At 33.9% G+C, this 19,907-nt stretch overlaps 2 protein-coding genes across 3 annotated transcripts; one reads left to right on the top strand and one right to left on the bottom strand.

Annotated features, from left to right (window-relative positions):
- Nucleotides 1–5,867: 5,867 nt before the first annotated feature.
- On the top strand, nucleotides 5,868–10,038 carry LOC111999577 (histone deacetylase complex subunit SAP18-like). Its single transcript, XM_065763491.1, has 6 exons — nucleotides 5,868–6,148; nucleotides 6,237–6,269; nucleotides 8,615–8,725; nucleotides 8,811–8,906; nucleotides 9,594–9,668; nucleotides 9,755–10,038. Exons 1-6 carry the CDS (start codon nucleotides 5,924–5,926, stop codon nucleotides 9,785–9,787), a joined length of 573 nt encoding a protein of 190 aa, XP_065619563.1. The 5' UTR covers nucleotides 5,868–5,923; the 3' UTR covers nucleotides 9,788–10,038.
- A 908-nt stretch (nucleotides 10,039–10,946) lies between these two features.
- On the bottom strand, nucleotides 10,947–17,876 carry LOC111989335 (PGR5-like protein 1A, chloroplastic). Of its 2 annotated transcripts, none has more exons than XM_065763492.1 (11): nucleotides 17,411–17,876; nucleotides 16,889–17,004; nucleotides 16,568–16,664; nucleotides 16,355–16,455; nucleotides 14,687–14,743; nucleotides 14,148–14,224; nucleotides 12,872–12,923; nucleotides 11,817–11,927; nucleotides 11,625–11,722; nucleotides 11,396–11,471; nucleotides 10,947–11,283 (listed from the first exon to the last, which is right to left on the bottom strand). In XM_065763492.1, the coding sequence occupies exons 1-10, from the start codon at nucleotides 17,610–17,612 to the stop codon at nucleotides 11,402–11,404; spliced, it is 981 nt and encodes a 326-aa protein (XP_065619564.1). In that variant the 5' UTR covers nucleotides 17,613–17,876; the 3' UTR covers nucleotides 10,947–11,283; nucleotides 11,396–11,401. The 2 variants fall into 2 exon arrangements, with proteins under 2 accessions (XP_065619564.1, XP_023876898.1); XM_024021130.2 differs by having other exon boundaries at nucleotides 10,947–11,268; nucleotides 17,411–17,875.
- Nucleotides 17,877–19,907: the final 2,031 nt, after the last annotated feature.

Genomic DNA, 19,907 nt, shown 5'->3' on the forward strand with positions numbered 1-19,907 from the left:
TAATGCTTTGGACAGTTACAAAACCAACTATACAGACCGTTGGGAGCATATTAAAGGCCTATTACTAAGCAAGATGCGTTATCAAGAAAGGCATTAACATCACAATAACAACCACAACGGCTAGAACCCAAGGCAACATATATAAATCCCTCGCACTACCAACACAAGGTACGCACAAAGAAAATCAAGAGACTCTTCTTATTTTGTTACATTACATTATTCCTTCCCAAAGAATTTCTTTACACTAACTTTGGCATAAGAGGCATTTTGGCAGGCACCACACTGGTGACCATACTAAGGAAGTTGATTTATTATTTCTGCAATTGTAAAGGCAACCTTTTAGCTCCATCTGGACGCACTCATTTGTACTAATGAGTTCACACTTCATCAGAAATAATTAATTTGGTTGATGATTTCAACACTCAACTTTCAAGTAACATGAGATAGCAATGTGCACATTAGATGTATATATCTCATGGTTCTCAGACCCAGACCGGATCATATGGTTTGACTCGGTTATTCATAAACCTTTTGCTATTGCGGTTCTATTAGAACTAAGAACCTCTTTATGTGAAAAAAGCATGAAACGCTCGAACCATGGCCGGACCGTACGGTTTTATGAACCGTGGTCGGTTTTTGTGGTTTGCATGATTCCATTTTTTCAGATCTGGAACCAAATGATTTGTAAGGAAAGAAAATAGAGAAGAAGGAGAAAAGGAAGAAGATGGCCACGAAGCAGTTTCTTCTTCTTCTTCTTCTTTCTTCTTTTCTTCTTCTTCTTCTCTATTCGTCTCCTCTATTCTATAATGACTTAATTCCCTCTCTCTTTTTTGCTGAACACTGTTATGTAATATGTACGTTGTTTCTCACTTTCTCTTTCTTTGTTTTGTATTTCTTCTTAAGGTTTCCTAAGCTCTCCACATGACTACTGACTAAAAACTTTTAATTTTTGAGTTGAATCCATTACTTCTTTTCAGCTTTGAGCATAGTGTGATGTGTCATAATGTAAGTGTATTGCCAGATTGCCACGGTTATGCAACAAATTAATATTTAGAATAAGAGATTAAATTTGGTAAGGTAAGGATGTGGTGTAAAACTCATGTGTTACTCATCTAATCCCAATATGCTACATCATTTTATCATATATTTAAGAATATGTACAACCACACCTAGACATGGAAAAACGAGTCAGAATTTTCTGACCCGACCCAATTGACCCGTAACCCGATTAAAAATGACCCGTTTTGACCTACAAACCCGATTGACCTGAATTGACCCAACTCAAGCCCAACCCGACCCGCCCATTTTGCCACATCTACCAACGTTGAGTAGATTGAGATTGAGGTGTAATTCTTATAAAATATTTACTTATTCTTTTTTACTTAATATGTTATGTACTTCATTTTAGTTTGTTATTCTTTACTTGTCACCTTCATTTTCTCTTCTTACTTTAAATAGATCGAAGATTATACCAAGATTAGCTTCTAGAAAGTTGGAATAAGAGTTGCATCAAATTTGGGTATCAAGTGTTTAGTGGTAATGGTATGTGGTAATAGTATCACCAGTGAGAATCTAATCACAATTAAGGAACTCATAAACAATTGACAGATTGCATCTATTTTTTTTTAAAAAAATTATTTGAAAAATATGGGTCAACTTGACCCGACTCGCGACCAAACTCGACCCACAACCCGATTGACCCGCAACCCGATTAACCCAACCCGACCCAACCCGCCCGTTTTGCCACGTCTTAGGCACCCAATCAATTATAATACCTATATATAAATCCAACCAAATTGAGAGTTTATTGAGATGTTATTAGGTGTGGTAGGATGTATTCAATTTTATGTAAAATGATGATGTAGCAATCTTTTATTGGATGGTGTAAAACATGGGTTTCACACCCCATTCTTACTAAATTTGGACTCTTAGAACAATGCTAATATCGCAATATTTTAAACAATTTTTGCCATAATTTGTCATGTGAGAAGTTGTGAGTGATGAAAATGTGAACTTACATACACCCACAATTTTTTTTTCACTACTCATAATTCATCATATAATGTGTTGTGGCAAAAGTTGTGTGAAATATTATAATACTATTGCTATAATATTTAAAGTTTTTTTTTTTTGGAAATAAATATACTTATACTTATAATTATAAATTATTAAATAATTATTTTGAATTTTAAATTATTAGATAATTTAAATATTTATTTTATTTGAGGTATGTGTCCTTCTCATTCTTATATTATAATAATTATTATACTATCATTATCATTATTATTGGTATTATCTTTTACTAATTAACATGTAAATAAATAAAGATATACTCTATTGGGGAAATTACAGATTACCCACCTATGGTTTAGCCCGAATTTAACTTACCCACCTATGGTTTCATTTTTGACACTTTACCCACCGGAGGGTACTTTCATTTAGTCTCTGTTACCTACCTCTATTAAAAAAGAGGGGTAAATAAGTCTTTTTACATTGATTTTATATATCTCTCTCCTCCCAAAACAAGAAAAGAAAAAAAAGAAAAAAAAAAGATTAAAATATGGTATTGATTTCTCACAATTCACAAACATGAAGACACATACACCTAGAAAACTAATACAAATCAAATCAAGCAAAACCTTGAGAGAGAGAGAGAGAGAGAGAGAGAGAGAGAGAGAGAGAGAGTAGTGGCATAGTTAAAAATGAACCCATGAAGCAAGAACGAAGGCATCACAGTCTGATCTAGACCTTCGGCATGGATTCCTCACAAAAACAATGGTGTTGATCTGATAATGGTGGGCGTGGTGGTGCTGGGTTGTGGGTTTTGATAATGGTTGTGGTGGTTGTGGGTGCCTCTTCATCACTTGCCAACAAAAGCTTTTGTTGCTTCAAGAATGGTAACCCTGTACACCCACACACACCATAGCACTGCTGATAGCACCAATCCATGGATTGCTCTACTTGTCAACCATGGTTTAGGCCTCACAATGAGTTTAAATAATTTTTGTGATTATGATATTGCCACTAATCTGGAAGTGTACTAGCTTGTGATTTCTACGTTATTTAAATGATACAGAGCATACATTTCTAGCATTTTCAGTTTGCAAAGATTTGAATTTTGGATTTTTCATCTTGATTTGCTATATGGGTCTAGTGTGTTATAAGCTCACCATCATTCAACGAATTTCCCTTGGTTAGACCCCAGTGTTAGATAAATGAAAAGTAAGGCCTCTTTTTTTGTGTGTTGGGTATTTGATCAATTGATCCGATTGAAAGATTTGTGATGTTTTGATGTAATTTTGGGGCAAACCGGTGATTTGTGCGGTGGTTTTGGAGTGTAATGGGTAATGCAATGAGGTGGTGATAGGCTGACATCGATCGGTCGGCTGTGTTTGTGTTCTGGGTTTTAAAAAAAAATGATTTGAGCCAGATGCATATTCCTGGGTTTGAAATAACGTGTTTTGATCTTCTTTTCTTTTCTTTTCTTTTTCTTTGTTTTGGGAGAGAGAGTAGTGTTTGATCTATTTTGGGTTTTGTTTGAAAGGGAGGTGGGTTATAGAGTAGTAACATAGGGAAGTACAGGTAGGTAAAGTGTTAAAAATGAAGCCACGGGTGGGTAAATTAAATTCGGGCTAAACCACAAGTGGGTAATCTTTAATTACCCCTATTCTATTTATATTTACTTAGGATTTGAAATTTCTTATTTGTCTTGTGAAAGTTATGATATAAAAAATATTTGAAAGATAGAACTCTATATTGAATTAGACTATTTTAGTTAATTTTTCTATTTTTATTTATATTTAAAATAATTATTAAATTAATTATAACGTCATCGTGGTTCGATCTTGGTTTGATCTCAAAAACCTTAAACCTCTCATTTTTACGGTTCAATGTACTATTCGGGTCTGAAAACTATCTTTGATCTTTCCAAGATTCTAGTCTTTCCTTTCGGTATGTGAAATCAACAGCCAAGCCTAGTTATATGGTATGGAGCTAATTTGAATCAAAAATGGAAAATATTAAATCTTTCTTCCTTCCTTGAGGCCAAGGCGTTGTTTGGTTCTAAAAAGTGGTGTATTTATTTTTCATTTTCTCTTTTTAGTATTTAAATTCTAAAATTGAATATAGAAAAAGGGTCTCATTTTTACATTTGAAGGTGTTTGGTAAGTTATTCTAAATACATAATTTTGGTATAAAATTCATCATACATGGTTTGGTATTTTGTGTGTGTGTGTGTTTATTTTATTTTATTTTATTTTTTTTAAGTTACTTTTTTCACTTACACACACTCACATCATCATGTGGGGTCTTTTGTGTTTTCAAAATATTTACGGAATTACCACTATATTCGTTTTCTATGAAATTCAAATCCAGCTTTTAGGATATTAAAAATAAAAACTGAGTACAAGTTCTTAAACCAAATAAGTTTTTTGTGATGGGTCCCATTGAAAATTGAAAATGAAAACAAAAGGCACCAGTTTTTTAAGTTAACCAAATAGGCCCTAAGAGTGGAATTAATTGAGATTCAATTAAACTAGTATTTTAAATTTTTTGAAGTTTGGGAAATAAAATTTCATTTTAAAGCAAATCGTGTTAATAATTTTGATGGGTTTATAGTGTTAAAGATAACAAGCCCAATTCAAGTTTATGACCAAGTTCAGTCCTTCTTCATGTGTGAGTAAAATATTTTACTTATACATCAAGTCTTGTAACCATGGTTTAGTGAATTGTTAGTCTAGGGTTTAGTCTCTTGTAAATACCTCATATGCTCAAGATTTTTTTTCTATGAATGTAGACCGAACCACATAATCCATGTGTTCTCTCTCTTTATGAAAACATGTCATACACATAACACTTACACACAGAGTGAAAACATCTCATACACATAATACTTACATTGAACAATTTGACACAACCATGTGTAGAAAACAACTTTTATTTATTTATGTAGCATAGTATAGAATGATGTGATACCAAGATGCACACCACTTGTTTATATTTTCATAAGATTCCAATCACGCATTCCCCATATTTGAAAATCATCAACTAGGCTTATATGGCATGAACTTGAGTCTTGTATCAACATTAGAGAAGTAAATCTAACTTTCTTGGGGCTTGAAAATAAATACATATAAAAGCAGAAAGCATATTCACTTAAAAAAAAAAAAAAAAAAACAATGTTGTGAACCAAATGTAAAATCAAATGATGTCAAGACAATCAATGCATAACCAATAGTAAAACTAATTAGTCCCTTGAAGAATACCCGAGTGATAGGTTCCATGAGCTTAGAGGATATGTCATAAGTTCGAAGGTATAAAGTTTCATTCATCATACTAGTGTTTAATGTGATTTTTAGGATGTCTTATGGGCAATGAGTGGAATAATTTGGCAAAAAACTGGTATACCACTTATTCTATATCTTTTTGATTCCCATAAATTATAGAAATATCCCTTAAATCATAAATAAAACACAATTTCTCATCTATATTAGGCCAAACCACAAACCCTATGAATTTTAGATTTGTGATAAATCAAACATTTTATTAATATTTTTTGCTCCAATTTGAACAACTAACCCTGTTTATCTTTTAATGATAATGACACTTCAAAATTATGGATGATTTGTTAAAACCATGTACACATCAAGTGACTAAAGAGTCCTTTACTATTTAACAAAAAAAGTATATTAAATTGACAGTCATGTCAAAGTTAAGGATGATATTTGTAAAAAAAAAAAAAAAAAAACTGTGGAAAAGTCCATCGAACCCAAGAAGGAAAAGCAAAAGCCCATTGACAAGCCCAACACTAAAAACGAAAAAACAAACATTGAAAACAAGCCTATATAAACTAGGTAAAGACTAAAGACCCAAACCCTTAATTTTTCAATTCAGTCAATCAGACTTTCACACTTCACTTCACACAATGGAGAAGAGAAGCAGAGACAGAGACAGAGACGGTAAAATCGGAGCAACCCCCCATTCCCAGCAACAACCTCAGAACCAGAACCTTAACAGACCCTCTTCTGGTAGACCACTTCCGCCGCCTCCTCCACATCCCCATCCCCATCCTCATCCTCATCCTCAGTCCAGGGCTCCACCACCACCGCTTCCAGCTCGACCTCGCTTCGAGCCCGTCGATCGTGAAAAGGTCTCTCTCTCTCATTGTTATACTTTTTTTTTTCCTTACCCATCATTTATTGTAACTTTTATTCTTGTCTTCTTGGCTTGAATTGCAGACTTGTCCTCTGTTGCTCCGGGTTTTCACTAAGGTATGCCCCAGATTTTCTTTACTACGCTCTATTTTATATATGTATTGTTACTGAGAGCTGAGCTTTATAACAGAACTTTATTAATTAAGGTTGTCTTTTGAATGAGTCTCTGATATGTAAGTGGTGACTGAACTGTTATGGTGATTGAGTCTCATTGGAAAATGTTATAGGTTGTACTAAAGTGCACAATGCTTCTATTGTTGTGTTCGTACCAAGTGTTCAAGGTTCTCATTTTTATTTTATTTGTGGGGTCTGGGATTGATGTTTGGTAGGCAGCTTTATCCTCATTTTTTGGAGAGACTGATTCTCAAATTCAAACCCATGAATGTTAATACTAAGAGAAGGGTAATACTAGACTGTTTTTAGAAAAGGTCAGAGGTTGGAGTGCCAAGTGGACATTGATTAGTGTTGTTCATTCGTGATACATCGAGGGATGTGTAATGGTAAAACAGGTACGATCCTAAAGCAGCTGTCTTATAGTTTTACTATAATGGCATAAAGATTACTTCAATATAGGAAGTCCCAATCCAGAAATGCTGCAGATACAAGAGAAATAGACATCATCTGTGTCTTTTGGTATGACAACCTAGAGTTGCTCCTGAAAAGCTACCAATGTGAAGGTTCCCTCAAATAAGTTTCTGGTTAGTTGCTGGCTTGCATTTAAGGTTTAGTCCGTTGACCAATTGTGCACTGTGTTCAATTCCCTCTTTTTTTCCCCTAGAAATGAGGGTGATGAATGTTTATGTAGACAGCTTTTGGCTGTCAAGTTTCATCTGTTGTTAGTAACAAACTGCTAGAGATGTGTAGGATCACTAGAAGTTTGAACGGATTAAGTCACTTCTCTCTCCTGAAGTGGGTTACTGAAGTCAAAATCAATCACTTACATTGGTCAAGGCACCAAACCACTAGAGTAGGTCCCCATACTGTTGTGTGCTAAAATTTAGCCCCTGTTTATTTTCTTCTTCCTTTCTCAGTGTCGCAACCAGGTCTGGCATAATCACTTAATCTCTTGTTTACCTTAAAGTTGGTATGGCAGCATGCCCTGCCTTGGTACCCCTGCTGTAGTTAGTGCTTCTTTCCTACTGCTCCTCGACCAAGTGGCACAATAAGACTCTTAATGTGAATGTGCATGAAATTTTTAGATGTTCAACCAGTGTATAGACCCATCAATGAAGGTTGGCATCTATACTAGATGCAAGGTCAATAACTATTGTTGATCCTTATGGATTAGCAATGTTTGCTAATTTCTAGCACTTTGATGTATTATATTATTATTATTATTATTAAGCAACCAGGTCTGGCATAATCACTTAATCTCTTGTTTACCTTAAAGTTGGTATGGCAGCATGCCCTGCCTTGGTACCCCTGCTGTAGTTAGTGCTTCTTTCCTACTGCTCCTCGACCAAGTGGCACAATAAGACTCTTAATGTGAATGTGCATGAAATTTTTAGATGTTCAACCAGTGTATAGACCCATCAATGAAGGTTGGCATCTATACTAGATGCAAGGTCAATAACTATTGTTGATCCTTATGGATTAGCAATGTTTGCTAATTTCTAGCACTTTGATGTATTATTATTATTATTATTATTATTAGGTTAAAATACTATTTTGGTCCCTAAACTTCCCCAAAAGTTTTTTTTTTTTTTTTCGTCCCTAAACTTTAAAAATTTCTTTTTTATCCCTAAACTTTGTAAAAAGTTTTTGTAATAGTTTAGAGACAAAAATACAAACGAAAATAGAAATTTTTTCAATAGTTTAAGGATGAAGACAAAATTTTTGGTAAATTTTAAGGACATAAATAAAATATTTTCAATAGTTTAGGGACGAAAGATGAACTTTCAATAGTTTAAGGACGAAAAATGAACTTCTTAAAGTTTAGGGATGAAAAAAAAAACTTTTTGTAAAGTATAAGGACCAAAATAGTATTTTATCTCTATTATTATTATTTTCGATAACGTAGGGAACCATTCTAAAACAGAGCCCTTTGGACTCACTTCTAACCAGTAAAATTTACATGCAACTAACTCCACCTGCCAGAACTAGTTGCCGGGTAATCCCAGGGCTCTCTTTGATGTAGTTTATGGGCAGTAGGTTTGTGTTAAATGCCAATGAGTTGAGAGAGGAATTATTACTATGATTTATATATTTCTTGTATACTTCCTGAGTACTAGAGATATGCCCTTTTCAAATTTAAATGAACAGATACATCCTCTTATTTTAAGTTGCATGCATGGATGGATGGGTGTTTATCTACACCTAAATGGCTGATCTTATTATTTATAGACATTTTTTCTTCAGTTTTTGGGACAGTTTTTTAATTATTTGGTTTTAATTTTCTGTAGAATGGAAGTCATCATGGTGAGGAAGATTTTGCAGTGAGAGGCAAGGAACCAAAAGATGAGGTTCAAATTTATACATGGAAGGATGCGACACTCCGTGAATTAACTGATCTTGTATGTTGTTCATACTCCACCTCTCCCATCTTTCATGGAATTAGATGTTTTCATTTTTCTCTAGATAATTCTAGTTCTTTAACAGGTTAAAGAGGTTGCTCCAGAAGCCAGGAGAAGAAGTGCTAAACTGTCTTTTGCTTTTGTATATCCTGATAACCGTGGCCGTTTTGTTTTGAGAACGGTACATGCTACTTCTTGTATTTAGCCAGTCATAGATAAATATAGTTTACGATTATCAAAAAAATTTGCATCATCTGCTCATTTATTTGCACGCAGGTGCTCAGGGTCTTCTTACACATTCATTTCTCTCTGATTCATTTAGCATTCATGTAAATGTGATCATTAATCAATATTCAGCCCAGGATTTTATACTGCTGATACTTTCAATTATTGACCCTTTGAAGGTGGTATTTAATCCTAGGACTCCAAGCTAGCTGAACCTTCAATGCATACTTCAATTTTCTATAATTCTGTAATCACCTCTATGTGCCAGTTATGTGAGAGATAGATAAAATGAACCACTAGTCATAATTAATACATTGTTATTGGTAATTTGTTACACGACATGAATCGGTACACACCAATGAGCTGTAGCTTAAATAGGATTTTTTTTGTCCCAAAGGAATGGGTGGAAGATGAGGTTGTTAATTCAAAACTCATTGGATGTGTGTTAATCATAAAAAATTAAAAATAAAATTGAAGTAGCCTTTGGGCATATGTAATAACCTTCCAGTTATAAGTTTAAAATAGAAAAAATGAGGTGCAATTGAGCACGCATGTACACTTGTAGAAAATATTTTGCCATTGTTTCTTAAGACTTTCACATATCTTGGCCTCTTGCGGTGGGGATTACAAATTTTGTTTTTAGGTGGGGACAACTCTTTCTTATGGAAACGGCAGACGACTAGACGATAGCAAGTCATTGGGTGAACTTAGCTTCCAGGTAAACTTAATTATATATACCCATATGCATAACCATGTATATATTAACTTTATTAAGTTGACTTTTTTTCATTTTGGATAATGTAGATCGGAGATTACTTGGATGTTGCAATCTTTTAGAGGAAAAGTTGTTGATGCATGTAGTGGCTATGCTGTTGTTCTGAGGTGGCATCTTTGCTAGACTAACTTGGGAGGTGTTACGCATTTGGTTTATTAATCCATCTGTATGAGGATCTGTTTAAACGCTTTAACGGTTTAGCTTTCCTTTTACCTGGATGGGTGCTGCAATGTTGTTGTATGAATGTTTTAACTCTATAACATTGTTCAATCAAATATCGCTGGGATCTAATTCCCACAACGTTGTTTTATCATCATTGGGGTCTAATTCCAAGTGTTTTCGGTGGGCAAACTGTTCAACTTTCTATGAGTCAAGAGCCATATAACTCAATTGGTTGGCATTTAGGTTATGTTTGGTAATAATTTTTGTTTTTTATTTTCAAAAACTTGTTTTTGGGAATATAAAGAAAAAAAAAAATTTCTTATGCTTTTTAAATCAAAAACATGTTTGGTTAGTTAAAATTAATAAGATATTTTTTGCAAAAAAAAAAATAGAAAATACTAAAATATATTGTTACTAGGATTTGAACTCCAATGTTAACTCATTAAATAAGATAAATTCATTAAATTAAATGTCTGTTTTCATTGATTTTTGAAAATTAGAAAGTGAAAACAGCATTTTGTATGTTTTCAGTTTCCTTCATAAATTGAGTTTTTGAAAACCGTTTTTGTTTTCTGTCTATTATGGATTTGCCAAACAAATTTTTTAGTCTCAAAAATAGAAAATTATTTTTGAACAGAAAATAAAGGGAAAAAATAGTTACCAAACATACTCAATGTTTTCAAGATATTCAGAATTCAAATCCCTAATACCTATTGTAACTATCAAAAAAACTGTTCAACGTAAACATGCTGGCCTGATTTTACCTTCGGTCAGTCTTTGTGACCATCGGCTTTTTCCTAGGCAAAATACAAAATTGAGGCAAGAGCTCTTCTATTTAATTGATTACTTTCAGAAACATATATTTTTTAATCTTAGAATAAGAATCTGAGACATGATAATGTCACACAAACTATAGTATGAGATGTATCAAATATTTGAATGGCTTTACTTAGATCTCAATACTACAAGTAATACATGGACAAATAAACAAAAAATACAAGTAATTATGTTGTACCATTTGTACAAAAGAGAAGAACCCCCCCCCCCCCCCCTATGAAATAACAATTTCGCATACATAATTTTATTAGATATATAGGATGTTCATTCAAGTAACACTCTTCTCTTCCCTATGTGAGCCTGTAATAGGTATACGTACGAGCACAGATTTACTTATAAATACAATATCAACACAATGAATAGTTGAGTTGCGATTCAGTTTACAACACTGAAAATTTCCCCCCTTGACAAACGAAGACTCAGGATCTATATACATAACGTGAAACGCTTCATCTCTATCTTCAACGTGAAGCCCTTAGCCCTTCATCTCCAACGTCATAGGTTAGTAACTGTGATATTGCAAATCCCTTAAAATGTATTGATCCTGCAGCAAAATAGCCTTGGATATGTGTCATAATTGTATGAACCAAAATTGTCATAGGTTATAGGTTAAGTACAATATGCTACAATAATGTGAATTAGAGGGGCTATATGATAGACAGGGTGTGTACCTTGAATCAAGCATTACTTCCTTCTGGCAGTGTAATTAAGCGTGTGTTTGAGTCATATACCATCTCAGTTCCACAACTGAGGCAAAACAGTACTTGTATCAGTTAAAATTAATGGAAAATGAACTTGTGTGTTTCATAAATCACGCCTAGTTAAATGCAGGTACAGCAATGCACATGCTGCAAAATCACAATGATTGTTTAATGAAATCAATGAGATCTTTGAACTTACTTTGTGCATTTAACACTGTTGGTGGTACCGCCGCTAGAAATTGATAGTATGGTCCCAAAGAAGGAGGTGTTTTCAGTACCACAGTTTGGACATGGCCCCTGGAAAAAGAATATTATATGTCAATAGCAAGGCATACCAACATTATGTGGTGGTTCAACATAACCATGGAAGATATTCAAATAAATATTATACCTTCAAGATCAAAAAATCTTTCACAATCACATTTGTAAGTGAGAGAGCTAGCCAAACAAGGAGGGGCACAGCAGCAAACCATGTGAAAATGAAACTGAATGGCTCAGGGAGCTGCAATTCAACATTTCGAAAAAGAGCTTGGGTTACATGGTTATTATACCTAAGAAGTTACGTGTAATAAGTTGATTGTAGGACAAGATATTTCATGATTGTTCTTCCCATCGGTGTTATAGCATATGCCCCAGAGAGACTTTGAAACACTCATCTGTGATATCATAGTATTGCAGTTACTTATTAAGTATTTTTTCTGACAAAAAATAATCACAAATATGATTTGGAATTTGAAAACTAATTTATTTGACTTTGAGAGTTTGGGAAATATTTAAAAAACTTAATGAAGTCTCTAAGAATTTGAAGTAAGAAGCAATGCATTTCATGAAAATATGACAGTGTGGCCATCCTACAACTGCTATAAGAATGACTACATGAGCAAACAGCGACTCCTGCTCCCATCCCCAAATAAAGTTTAGAAAGCTTACTATATGCAGAGTCAGTGGTAATCCAAGATTGTTACATCATAATTGGTTTATAATTGATCCATCATAGAACCTGCAATATTGTAAGATATTTGACTTTTCAAAGTATACTGGATGACCTGATTAGTCCTGACATTTTTCAAAATTTTTGAGATGTAAATAGTCTATGACTCATTGGCAGGATAAAACATAACAAGATTATAGGCAAACATGAGATAAGAAATGGAATGTTAGAGATCTCTTTCTCTCTCGCACATACACACAAACACAAACACAAACACATACAGTAATCTTTCTCTCAGATGGCAATGGTGAAGTTCCACCCCACATGCCAATGTGGTCTTAATGGCAATAAAGATGATTTCTGAAATTTACATTTTGGCTGGCTTACTTTTGGGACAAATTCATACAAACTTATAAACTTGCAGTCACTGGGAAAAAGATATACTGGAACAGATTGCAAACATAAACTTCGATTCTTAAAGACAAAATACGATAAAGAAAATCTCAACCATCTACCTCCAGTAGATAAGTAATTTCAAATCCGGTAATATCATCAAGGAAGAAAAACCTGTAGGGCACAAAATACAAATTAATTAATTAACACATAATAAAGACACGATCTCATGACTTGTAAGCAAAGTAAGATCAGAATCCATTACATACATAACTTTTTTTATATTTCAGATTAATCCTAATTATTTAAGACCGCTAGAAGAAATAAGTAGACAAAATAATGATGATGATGTGGGGGATTGTTGGTGTGGTATGTGTTCCAAACACTTTATTATTCTTTATTTTTTTATCTGTTGCTTGTTGGAAATTTATGTTGGGCAATAAAGGATAAAATAGCCGTTGGGCAATCATGAGAAAAATAGCCGTTGGGCAATAATGGGTTAGGCTTTTATGGGTGTTTAGTAACCATTATTACACCCTTTCCTATAAGTTTTTTCTATTACTCTATATTTCAATATACATAATTTCTATTTTCTTTATCTCCCACTTTTTTTTTTTTTTTTTCCTACAATTTATATTTGTTTTGAGGAAAGGCAATAGAGGGTTGTTTTTGAACTTTCGTGAGTGGAAGTGTATCCAGCTACAGTCTAATCTTAGGGGTTGTTTAGCCAAGAGAACCAATCGTACTGAGTTTTATTTTAGGTGGTACGAATCAACCTTTAAGAACAACGCTTTTCCAGCGTGATTCTATACTATTGTGAGATCGTTCTAAATTCTATTTATTTTATGCTTTAGCTAATTACTTGGGATATTATTTGCTGTATCAAAACTTGTATATTCACTAAAATATTTCCAACAATAATAAGATTATGAGATATTTCTGGTGTGCAAAAGGGTTCTACCTTATAGAGAACTAGTAAGTTCCCAGAAATTTCACAAATAAATTACCAATATAAACATGATTTATTCATCAGTGCAGTAAAATAGATTAAATATAATCTCAACTATATACAACCAGAGGAATGAGCTACTTCTAAGGAAGAGGAAGGATTGGCTTAAGAAGTCTTGGTATGTAATAAAAATCAATCATTATTTGACTTGAAAATAACCTTTTATCCTAGTACATGTGCACTTCATCTTATACAGAAACATGACAATATGAATAGCATGAACAATGCAGAATTTTTAACTATTAGGATCTACAATAACCACAATTTTATTAGGTGAACAACTTTACACAAAGAAAGGATAAACCTAGGTAGCTCTGGAATCAATTGTAAGATGGTCACCATCACATGGATTTAAAACCTAAATTGATAGCAGAAAATCCGATACTTACAATCCTAATGCAACGACAGTCGCTGGGACATTCAACAGGAACATCCTCAAATAGTCAACAGTCAGGTCACTGTAAACCTATGAAAACAAATTTAATAAGTAAAGATTAAGCAAAGATGAGCAGGCTATTAATAAGTTATTTACAGAAGCACCGGATCAAAATACAATGAAGTAATCAGCTTTGACATGGTAGTCATGCAATCCCTGGGTAAAAAATTTTGAACTCTCATGCCAAGGTAAATCATTTTTGCAGAGAAGGCGGGAAACCAAGATACTAATCAGGCCTGCTACTTAATTCAAGCATCATTGCTTGTGAGTTGATGCCAGTCTAGAAGATATATCTGGCAAAAATAATGAAAAATTTACCTAAAACAAGATCTTACATGACATTTGATAATCAGTAAAACATTATTTAAGCAGCAAGCAACTATGTAAACATATGTTCTCTCACCACCAATGCAAATTCTAAAGTTGTGGTTTGCTAATGCAAAATTTCAGAAGGAAAAAATGCAAGGGAGATCAAAGGATAGAGTAACACACCTTTTTACTGCGGAGACTGCATCGTGGACCCTCAACTACAATTTCACTCCCGTCCGACTACAACACAAATATGGTTTATATTTAAATGATATTAGAAGAAGAGATAGAATAAGTACAACTAAAGTTGTTGCTCAATTGATACTGCTAAGTTTTCAAGATAAGAATCCAGTAGTATAAGATCTGACATGTCCCAGATATGACTGATACATGGTCCAACGACATAAAGTGACAATACATATACAAATGCTCATGAAGATAAATGTCCACCAGCAACAATGCAAAATGTTGACAAATTTCTCCAGTTCAATCAGAATGATTTTCTGAATGTAGATGTTATTTCTCTCCCTTGCTCTGTCCCTTTTCTTTCTTTTTCCTGCTAGGTGAATTTATGTGTTCACTGTACTACATGTTCAATTATATATATCTAATTAGCACAAACTTTACTGATTATTTTTTACCATGGCATAAACTCACATGTATTAATCAAATATGCATGCTTAACATGAACTCATACTATCATATTCAGTGAACATGCATAAACATAATGGATGACTAAAGTTTTCTTTAAGCTAATTAAGAATGCTGAGAATTTCCTATCTGCAGATCCAAAGTTAAACCTCCCAAATTAGAGAAGTAATGTCTCTCTTCTTCCTTCGATACATGTCCTGCTAAAGCCAGCATTGCTTCTAGTACCCAGTAAGGCGCATAAGCACTACAATCCCATATTGCATTATTAGAAATGTTTTGGTGTTGAAGCTCAAATTAATTGGCTACCAGTTTCACAATGGAAGAGTTACCACCACCAGAAAAGTAAAAAAGGCAGGAATACTCCCAGTGTGATAGTCTCTACACAGGCTCCAAACACATCCTACCTAGATTATAAAGTGAACAGTCCCAAAGTTACATCTTTGGGAATCCCACCTTCTGATAGGGAAAACTTTAGATACATACTGAAAGGCAATACCTCAGTTTCTTAAAACAAATTCCTACAAACTCCTAAAGTTGATCTTTTTTGGCAATTAGCAGGTTTCTAACATGGATATACCTTTTAGAGAGAAGGGTATAGCAGCACAGCTTCTTACTTTACTCACTCTATTATCTAAAACGAAATTATGTCAAAACTGAAGAACAATTGCTATCGCACTGCCTATTGCCTACTTTATATGCCTGTTAAATTCTTTTCTGAATAAAATGCAAACAAATCTTCTCTTTTTCTACTATTAGATGGGCAAGAATTAAAGAATCCACGCTCTTTAATAATTGGCCATATGCATTTCAACAATTTAATTGCTTACAGTGTAGACAGTAAGTAAATAAGTTGGTTGCCAACCAAAATCCAAAATCCATATCATATCATATCATGTTACACTTCTCTTTTTCCACTCATAAAACTTATTTGTATACTATGCCTTGTAAAAATAAGACACTCACACAGCATAGTACCAATTAGCTACTTTCATATCCAAAGAGGCACCAACAAAGAACATCCTTTTTTTTTATTCAAACCACTCTTCTACTTTATGTCCGATAGTTTCTCTTTCCCCCCTCAATATGGGATGTAAAGATAATTTTTATATCCAATACTCATTACAAAATAGATATTTAAGAATAGAACCAATTTTTTTTTTTTTTTTTTTTTTTTTTTTTTTTTTTTTTTTCCTCACAAACCTTGAGCCTCAACTTCAATTTATCATACTCTTCATCATTCATAATTGGTTTCCCAGCTACATAAGCCATCGAAGCTTCAAGAAACTTCTGCTCATCAGAACCTGGATTGCAAAAAATACCAAGAACATCATAAAAGTTAAGATTAGATATCCACATATTCATTAATTCATAAACATTTAGGTTGAGGTTCCATATATAAAGATCAGTCTGTACTTAGCATGACAACGCTGCTTCCTTCCCACATCAGTTCTTCCTTGAGATTATCAAATTCCTCATTTGACATGATAGCTTTTCCCTCATAATAGAATGACTGTAGAAGATAACAGAAACAAACATGCATGCTTCAGGAACTACATAAACAAAAGGAAGCTGGGGTAGTTTTTTGTCTATATAGAAGTAGTGGTCTAACATAATGATTTTGATCATGAAACGGAAATACCAGTATATCTTATATCTATTCTTTGGTAGAATTATAATGTATCAAATAGCAAAAGACTAGAGAGAAAAAGAAGTTGAAAGATGCTGTATACGTACTTGTAGTGCTAGAAGAAACTCTTGTTCAAGTTCCCCAATTGACTTTTTCTCTTTTTTGTCTATGCTACAATATGGAAGGATTTTACCGTCAACAACATCACTTCCTTCAACCTGGTCTGAAAATTAAAAACAAAAGAAGAAAGCACATGGATTTTCTCATTGAAACCAAGCAAAGAGACTGTCAAATAGAACACTACCTAACCAATATTTTTCTAATGGCAATAACAAGTATAGCACCCAACTTCAAATTTATCAATCTCTACAGCCACATGCCACATGCTAATCATCCTTGATCAATTTCATGGGGTAAAACTTAGGTATTGTAGCGTAGGTGTAGTACATTAGGTTCAAACGCTTGATTGTATTGACTAATAAGACATTAATAGTGTTTTCTTAAAAGAATTAAATTCAAAACAGTTTTTGAATTCAATTAGGAACCTAATGTATTGCACCTAAGTTTTATCCAATTTCATGATCTACTTTTCACTCACTGATCCTACAGTTAGGTAGTTAAAATAATACCTTGTTGGTCAGCTGTGGCCTTCGTGGGAAGCACCAAAACTTGGCGTCGAAGGCAGAAGTGTCTTCCATTGAATTGAACTGTTTGAGCTCTTGTATAAGAAGACAAAGAAGACACAAACGAAGAAATAGGAACTAAGGGTCTTTTAACAGGGGCAGTGTGTAACTGAGGGGATGTTGAAGTAATGGCTAACTTGGCAGCCATTAGAAGCGGAAGGGTAGGAGTTAAGAGCTAAAACTATGGTAGGTATGAAGGGATTGATCGAAGAGTATGATGTGGTTCCCAGGTGGGGATTGTTGAAGTTTGGTGCATTTGATTTGGGATAGTCTGTGTTTGGAGGGAAACAAAGACAGCACAAAGATTTAGATAAGGCAATGTGGGAATGTGTGGAGGGAAATGCAACGGCTTTTTGTCACATAGTTACAAATACATATCGATTTTGTTTTGTTTTGTTTTCACAAATGTTTTGGTCCGACAATAACTACTACCTCATCATTTTTGTATTGGTGGATAATCTAAGGATGTCCTCTGTGGTGGACATGTGGATGGTTTGTAATAGACCTTGTGATTGCACATGGTTATCACGTGGATCAGTGAGTCCTACAGTCCTTTTTCTTTTTTGGGTGGATTGGGCTTTTTGATGGGTTAGTTTGGACGATGCGTTTTAGTGGGCCCTGTTGGGCAAGGGCATTACTTAAGTGAAATGAAACTTTTCTTATCCCAAAACTGAGAATCCAAATTCTTCGCCAATTAAATCCAGGAAAACAAAGCAAAAACCCAATCTTTGGTCGAAAATTGAAATGTTCTTGCCGTTGTGGGGCTTTTTTTTTTTTTTTCACTAATTCAAACAATCTCACACTTGGAGGTGTTCGGTGTGTGGGTTTGTGAAGGGAAAATGTTCAGTTCATAGAACTCAATCATCCCTGAAGTGGTCAATGAAATGTTTGAGTTATACTTTTCATCACCAAAACTCATAATATTACTTTGCAACAAAGCATATCCCATATCAATCACATCAGATTGTGCAGATACTTTCTTTTGGAATTTACCTTCATTTAGTAGTGTCGAAATTTTGAACGCAGTTGACTTGATAATGTAAGTAGACACATCCATTAATGAGTTGATTTCCTATCCTGTCCATAGAAAATGGTATATAAAGTTGGACTAATTTTCAATTCATTTGGTTAATGATTGATGTATATTTGCCTTGTTCAGAAAAATTAACATCAACTTGAAAGGTATATGCTTTCATTTTCGTATATAGTTGAAAAGTGCTTACAGGTTATATTTGAGACAGGTTTTAATATATGCAATTTGAGTTGTAAATGTATTATAGTATCATACAGTTATACCTAAAGAAATTGAGTTCAAATTGCTCTTATTTGTTTGCATGCATTTGATGTTATAGGCCATAGCAATGGGTCGCCAAAATTTTCATTTTCCCTTGAAAAAATTTTGCAATCTCAATTTTGTTTAATATGATTTTCTTTATTAGTATTTTATTTTTCACAACTCTTTTTTGGCATAAGGCTCGTTGAAACCATGTGCAACACAACCTAAATCATGGCCTAATCTAATGTTGAGTTTAAAATTAAAAAAATTATTTTTTATTTTTTATTTTTTTTGAAAAGGCTTAAGGAGAATATGTTTGGCAGATAGAGGAGTGTTCTTTTGAGTGTCTAGAATATCTGCCACCCCGTGGTCAACACGTTAGCTTGCAGACAGATTAACCAAGGGTCTGGCACCAATTCAACCAAGGCATGCGGGACTTCTTGTTTCGACTTTCTCTCAATCTTCCTACTAATCCGGCTTCCATGATTCCTAAATACATTTCACATAGGAATGGCATATGCAATTTGAGTTGTAAATGTATTATAGTATCATACAGTTATACCTAAAGAAATTGAGTTCAAATTGCTCTTATTTGTTTGCATGCATTTGATGTTATAGGCCATAGCAATGGGTCGCCAAAATTTTCATTTTCCCTTGAAAAAATTTTGCAATCTCAATTTTGTTTAATATGATTTTCTTTATTAGTATTTTATTTTTCACAACTCTTTTTTGGCATAAGGCTCGTTGAAACCATGTGCAACACAACCTAAATCATGGCCTAATCTAATGTTGAGTTTAAAATTAAAAAAATTATTTTTTATTTTTTATTTTTTTTGAAAAGGCTTAAGGAGAATATGTTTGGCAGATAGAGGAGTGTTCTTTTGAGTGTCTAGAATATCTGCCACCCCGTGGTCAACACGTTAGCTTGCAGACAGATTAACCAAGGGTCTGGCACCAATTCAACCAAGGCATGCGGGACTTCTTGTTTCGACTTTCTCTCAATCTTCCTACTAATCCGGCTTCCATGATTCCTAAATACATTTCACATAGGAATGGCAACAAACCGGGTTTGGGTCGAGTTTTCTTATACCCAAACCCATCCTGCGGGCCTAGACCCATTACCTGAAACCGGCCTATTTAATAAACGGGTTTTTTATGCCCACCCCA

Source organism: Quercus suber, unplaced genomic scaffold (assembly GCF_002906115.3).
Source record: "Quercus suber isolate HL8 unplaced genomic scaffold, Cork oak 2.0 scaffold_509, whole genome shotgun sequence".
In the NCBI taxonomy this organism is placed as follows: domain Eukaryota; kingdom Viridiplantae; phylum Streptophyta; class Magnoliopsida; order Fagales; family Fagaceae; genus Quercus; species Quercus suber.

Bases quoted from the DNA above. Each gene is read 5' to 3' on its own strand.
- LOC111999577 (XM_065763491.1), top strand. From the start codon at position 5,924: ATGGAGAAGAGAAGCAGAGACAGAGACAGAGACGGTAAAATCGGAGCA. The intron at 6,270-8,614 runs GTATGCCCCAGA...AATTTTCTGTAG, and splicing joins TGCTCCGGGTTTTCACTAAG to AATGGAAGTCATCATGGTGA. The intron at 9,669-9,754 runs GTAAACTTAATT...TGGATAATGTAG, and splicing joins TGGGTGAACTTAGCTTCCAG to ATCGGAGATTACTTGGATGT.
- LOC111989335 (XM_065763492.1), bottom strand. From the start codon at position 17,612: ATGGCTGCCAAGTTAGCCATTACTTCAACATCCCCTCAGTTACACACT. The intron at 16,665-16,888 runs GTACGTATACAG...TATCTTCTACAG, and splicing joins AGTTTCTTCTAGCACTACAA to TCATTCTATTATGAGGGAAA. The intron at 16,456-16,567 runs GTACAGACTGAT...TTTGCAATCCAG, and splicing joins AAGCAGCGTTGTCATGCTAA to GTTCTGATGAGCAGAAGTTT.